Source organism: Athene cunicularia, assembly GCF_003259725.1.
Source record: "Athene cunicularia isolate RWA chromosome 1 unlocalized genomic scaffold, athCun1 chr1_part4, whole genome shotgun sequence".
Taxonomy (NCBI): domain Eukaryota; kingdom Metazoa; phylum Chordata; class Aves; order Strigiformes; family Strigidae; genus Athene; species Athene cunicularia.
This window is the reverse complement of record NW_020799094.1, coordinates 232,295-238,114: the sequence shown is the minus strand read 5'-3', so window position 1 is coordinate 238,114 and position 5,820 is coordinate 232,295. Positions and strand designations below refer to the sequence as shown.

The 5,820-nt window shown below is 57.6% G+C and overlaps 1 protein-coding gene across 9 annotated transcripts in view; it reads left to right on the top strand.

Moving 5' to 3' along the window:
- Nucleotides 1–521: 521 nt before the first annotated feature.
- The window catches only part of PGAP2 (post-GPI attachment to proteins 2), an 8,220-nt gene continuing 2,921 nt past the window's right edge, over nucleotides 522–5,820 (top strand). Inside the window, exons 1-3 of one of the 9 annotated variants that reach the window (XM_026841265.1) lie at nucleotides 522–551; nucleotides 1,675–1,849; nucleotides 4,181–4,451. In XM_026841265.1, the coding sequence (XP_026697066.1) occupies nucleotides 1,685–1,849; nucleotides 4,181–4,451 (436 nt within the window). In that variant the 5' untranslated portion in view covers nucleotides 522–551; nucleotides 1,675–1,684. The other 8 variants (XM_026841259.1, XM_026841263.1, XM_026841264.1 and 5 more) reach the window with 8 other exon arrangements.

The following is a 5,820-nucleotide window of genomic DNA, read 5'->3' as shown; positions in this document are numbered from 1 at the left end:
GGGGGGTCCGGGGGGGGTCTCGGGGGCAGTCTGGTCCCAGGGGTGCTGCAGCCTGGCCCGCGGGGGTCTCTAAGGGGTGTGGGGTGCTGGGGCCGCTGGTGCAGGGCAGCCTGGGGGTCGTTCAGTGCCTGACACAGAAGATTTGCTTTATTTTTTTTTATTTGCCCCCTTTGGGCAAGACGCTCGTGAAAGGAGGATGGGGGCCAGTCGGGGGCTCCGTTTTTGGGAACAGCGGGGACACCGCACGGGGAGACATGCCCCAGCCATCCCCATGACACGGTGTGCGGTGTGTCCCGCCTCGAGGGAGGTGCAGGGTGTTGGGGTCCCTCACCCCCCACCTCGGGCCTTGCTTGGCTGTGTCTGACAGCCTTGGGGCTGGGGTCGCTCCTGGGGGGCTGGGGGATCCCCCTTCCCATCTTCTCAGCTTGCTGCAACCGTGCAGCAGAGCTGCTCTTGTGCTTTGCTTTCATCCTGAAAATGAATCATCCCCCCCGCGCCGCCGCCACAGCCTGTGAAGCAGCGACACAGAACCCCGGGCGAGGGGCTGAGCTGTGTTTTCTGCAGCCTGTCGCTGCTGGGGAGGTCACAGCGCTGCCGGGGACCGTCCCTGCGCCGAGGGATGGGGGCTTGTGGCGCTGGAGAAGGGGGGTGGCTGCGCTGCCTGGGGGCAGCTGCCCAGACTGGTAACTGGCTTCTGCGGGATTGTCTCTAAATCGGATTTGTCCTGGAGTCTGAGCGGTGTGTGAGGTGAGGGCAGGGAGCCAGAACCCGAGCAGAGCCTGCGCTGGGGCTGCTGGGTGGCCCTTGTCCCCGGGCAGGGGGAGCCTGCCGGCACTGGGGACAGGAGAGGTCGGGGCCAGGCGCGGCGGGAGGAGAGCTCCAAGGAAGATGCATGTGATGGTCAAAACGTGGCTTTGACTCTGGTGGTCTGGGGGCAGCTGGGCCGCGGCCGAGGCGGTGGGACGGTTCAAGGATGAACAGTCGTGGCTGAGGGCGCAATCGTAGCCAGCGAGCGTTGGGACTGAGCTGATGGAGAGCCCTGAGCTGCCGGGCTTGATAAACCGCCTGTCCCAGCTTGCCCGACCTGATGAGCAACGGCTTTATCGTTGTGCAAGGTGCGGGGCTTGCAAGGTGCTGATCCTGCCACCGGAGCCTTGCCCGTAAAGGTGCCGAGCGCTCTGCTGGGACGGCGCTGGCCGCGCTGGCGGTGGCAGCGGAGCGAGGACGGTGCCGGTGGGCGGTTGGGGATGCGGTGGAGGAGCGGCAGCTGGCAGCACCCTTGCTATGTCAGCGCGGGCAGCTCTGGCTGCAGCCCGGGAACCGTCTGGATAGACGTGACCCGCCGAGAAGCGCTCACGTGCCTTTCCAGCCAGATCGGTGTCACGGTCTGCAGCACTGTGGGGCACGTCCCGCTGCCTGCTCCTCCCTGCTGCGTGCGGGCCGCTGCTCTGACCCTGCTTGCTGTTGTCCGTGAGTCTCAGGCTCGCTGCGTCTCCACAAAGGTGCTGCCTGACCTTGATGCCCGTCTTAGGGCTGCATGGAGGTTAAACTCGGGGGTGAGAGGCTGTCTCTGGCAGCCCTGTGTGCGCATCCCCGCCCAGGGGCGCTTGGGGCTGGACCTTGCAGGAGGACAGAGAATCCCCATCAAACATTTACTTGTTTGTTTGTGTCCAGGTCCATCAAGATGTTACAGGTACCGCTGCCCCTGGATCGAGACGGGATCCTCTTTCGGCTCCGTTTCACCACGCTGGCCATTGGGACTGTGTTTTGCCCGCTCTTTGGTTTCCTTTTCTGCGTGATCTGGTCTCTGCTGTTCCATTTCCAGGCGACAACAGCCACCCATTGCGGGGTAAGTGACTCTCATCAGCAAAATGTCCCCTGAGGGGCAGCTGCTCAGCTGGGGCAGCTGGTGGGGTTGCAGGGCTCCTCTCCTGGGCTTTCCCACCAGAAGTGTTGCAGGGGCTTGCACAAGCTGCTTTATTTTTTTGCATTTGTGATGCCTCTGGACTGGCCACTGAGGCTTTTGTGTTTTTAAAAGGGACCTGGGGAAGTGCAGACTGGTCAGGCTGTACTGAGCATGTTGGTGTTTGTGGTAAGGAATAAAACCAGTGAAGCTACAGGTAAATGTCTTGTGGAAGAGTTAGCCCAGCTTTTATAAAAGGAATTGCTGCCCTCAGATCTACTGGAGTTCTATAGAGGAGTCACAAGCACATGCCTGGGGGGCTCAGGTTGAGAGGGACCGCCTGGATTTGCAAAAGGGATGTAATTGGGGTCCCCCCTGCCCAGGGCTTTCAAGCAGCCACGGCACAAGGGTGGATAAGCAGCTGGATACAAGCTGGGAAGATAGGGCAGGAGTCATCCTGGCACCAGCGGGAGCTGGCCCCAGGGGTTTCTGGGGTCCGTGCTGTTCCTGGTGCCCCCACGCAGCGAGGTGATGCAGGCTGATGGCCGTGCCCGGCTCCTGGCACAAGGAGGGCGAGGCAGAGGCGGGGGATGGAGTGATGAAGCGCCAGGGTGGTTTGATTTGGAGAAATAAGTAACGTGCGTGCCCAGCGCGTGGTTCCGTCTCCGCCTCGTGACGTGGGTGCCTGGGGCAGGGCAGCAGGGACCTCTGAGTTGTGAGGCAGCTCCTGGGGGGGTGAGTGGGGGCTCTTCAGCTGCCCACGGGAAGGGGTAGTGGTCTGAGAGCGGGGAGGGGTGGGACGGAGCCCTCTGAGGTCCTGGCTGGGCTGGAGAGGGCAGGCAGGGATCCGCTGCACCCCTCTGCCAGGGTGAGGAGCGGAGGATGTTGTGTGGTGGCGTCAGGTTCTGCTGGAGGAACCAGCTCCTTGGATGCCGTGAGAGCAGCCGGTGTGGGGAACGTCCCTCTGCAGGACATGGCGGGGGCAACAGTGCTGCGGGGGGTCCAGGGGGGACCCAGCAGCATGGTGGAAGAACAAATTACCCAGTGTATAGGAACCGTGGCTGCTTGGGAGCTCCCTGAGCTGTGAAACTCTCAAGGTCGGGAGTTTATTCCGGGGGTGCATTGATGGTTTTCCTGCTTTTATATTTGTCCCTGAACACTGTCTTTTCTAGCTTATTAAAGAATTTCACCAGACTCTGGGTATCTCTCGGCTCAGAGTTGGGCCAGCACCTCAGGGAGTGGCCGTGGCTGACAAAAAACACCCTCTCTGGGTGATTCTACAGAACATTCTGCAATGCAGAAATCTTTGGTGTATTCCCCCAAACTCTCAGCTCTTCATTCTTCATCAATTTCCAAAGCCCGTTATATTCCCCAGCTTCAGCTGATTCTCATCATTCTGTTCCAATCCTTGCTTCAGTTTCAGGGTCATCTTCTGGATCATCATCTTCATCTTTCTTCCACTAGTTGTCATCTTGTGCAATTCTGAGAAAGACTTCAGGATGTCCTGTTAAAAGCTTGGGTAGAGCGAGGCGTTTCTATGTACCAAATTCTCTTAATCTAGCAGAGCACCTGTGTTTAGTCAATTAATCATCCTTTGTTAAAACTGTCTCTGTAGGATCAGCTTGACTGGTTTTTAAGCCAGCCTTGGGCTGGGACTATGCCAGCAGCAGGCTAAGAACACTTCTCAGGCCTGTGGAGCTGCGTTTGTTCCAGTTGCCTTACAGGAGCCCTCAGTCCTGAACACATTTCACTGGGCCTTAAAATCTATTTCAGACATACCAGAAGTTGTATTTAAAATTCTTCTACAGGCTGTTGCTGTCAGTTCTCCCCGGTGCTGGGCTGACAAAACCACTCACCCTTCTCTCCTCTCTCCCCAAACACGGGGGCAGAGAACACGCAGGGGGCCAGAGTGAGCACAGGGAATAAGGGTGAAAAGTGTGAATGACCGGTGTGAGGTTTGTGGTTGGACTGGGTGATCCTCAAGGTCTTTTCCAACCGATATGATTCTGAGATTCTGTCACCAGATTGTCCTGGCAGGCCCGGGGGCTGCGTGGTCCTGGGCCGTGAACCTGCGTTGCTGCTGTGGTACGTTTCCTGGCATTCGAAATAGGAATAAACTTGTTTAGGTAAAAAAAAAAAAAAAAAAAAAAAAAAAAAAAAAAAAAAAAAAAAAAAAAAAAAAAAAAAAAAAAAAAAAAAAAAAAAAAAAAAAAAAAAGCATCTCGGAGAGCTGTAAATCTGCCAACATGACACGCTCCCTGCGCCCCTCCCCACGAGGTGCTGTCTCTCCTCCAGGTGCCCAACTACCTCCCCTCCATCAGCGCCGCTATCGGGGGCGAGACCCCCCAGCGTTACGTCTGGCGCCTCTGCATCGGCCTCCACTCGGCCCCCCGCTTCCTGGTGGCCCTCGCCTACTGGAACCACTACCAGAGCTGCCACTGCGCGCACCCCCGCTACCTGTGCTTGTGCCACTTCAACCTGCTGCTCAACCTCCTCGAGAACTTCGCCCTCCTCCTTCTGACCTACGTGTCCTCTTCGGAGAACTATGGTAGGTGGCTCCTCCCTCGCTCTGCGCTGACCCTGGCGCCGGTGGGCTGGCTCGCGGCTGGCGAGGCTTTGCGGAGCTCTGCTTCATGCCAGTCTTCTGGAAGTGGTCAGTTTGGAGGGAAAAAACAGTAACAGAAAAAAAAAGCTCTATTAATTAGTATTAATAGCCCTAAAATTAGCATTTATCAAGCAAAGTTACGTCCATAATATGCAAATAACTGTGCTCTGCCCAGAATTCTTGGTTGCTGATAGTTGGACAAAACCATAGGCTGAAATTTTGTCCCAAGCTTAGGATCAGCCTTTAGTGCTTGGTTCAGCTTCACGTCTCTCACCGCAGCTGAGCGCAGGCAGGTCAGCACTCACCCCTGCTCTCCGCTCTGTCTCCGCTGCCGAGCTTTGCCTTCAGCTCTGAGCTGGCTTCCAGCCGCCCTCTGTTCCAGCTGCGGTTTAACACCCTCCTGCAGAACTGCCTGGGTAAAATTTCTTCTGTTGACCTGAAAACAAAATCACAATGTTTCAGGTTAAGTCAGTGTGTGTGAAATGCAGTCATGATAGGCTGGGAAGTGCTCTTCTCCCACATGGTCTCATCTGAAATGAATTGGCGTGCCATTGGCGATAGCCAGCCACTGCTTAATCCCGAGATCTGGAGGAGGCACCGGCCTTGATTTGAGAGGACTTGAAGCCCCAGGCCAGCGCCGTGGTGCTGCTGCAGCAGAAACAGACCCGGTTCTGGGACTTGTCAGCAGGAGAGCCCTGTGTCGGCTGTCCCTGCACGCAGCTCGACGATGATGACGGACGTTGTGTTGTCCCTGTGCGCGGTTTGATGATGATGTTGGATGTTGTGTCCGGCCGTGGGACCACGCTGGAGGACGTAGTCACAAAGAGAGGCCAGGCCAGAGCTCTGAGGTTTGGAGAGGTGCCAGTGAGGTTGACAGCAGAGGGGTTGTCTCCTCGCAGCAAGGGAGCTGAGATGAGGGGCAGGGGTGCAGCTTGTTTTGTGCCAAGAGTATCTTCCTACTCACAGGGGCTGAGGGAAACTCGCAACGGGTGGGGCCCTCACCCCAAAAAGGCCATTGACTGACTCGAGCATGGCCAGAGAAGGGCAACAGAGCTGGGGCAGGGTCTGGAGCACAGGTCTGCTGGGGAGCGGCTGGGGGAACTGGGGGGGTTCAGTCTGGAGAAGAGGAGGCTGAGGGGAGACCTCCTGGCCCTCGGCAACTCCCTGCCAGGAGGGGGCAGAGAGGGGGGATGAGTCTCTGGAGCCAAGGCCCCAGCGCCAGGCCCCGAGGGAATGGCCTCAAGCTGCCCAGGGCAGGGTCAGGCTGGCTCTGAGGAAGGATTTCTGTGCAGAAGGGGCTGTTGGGCGTTGG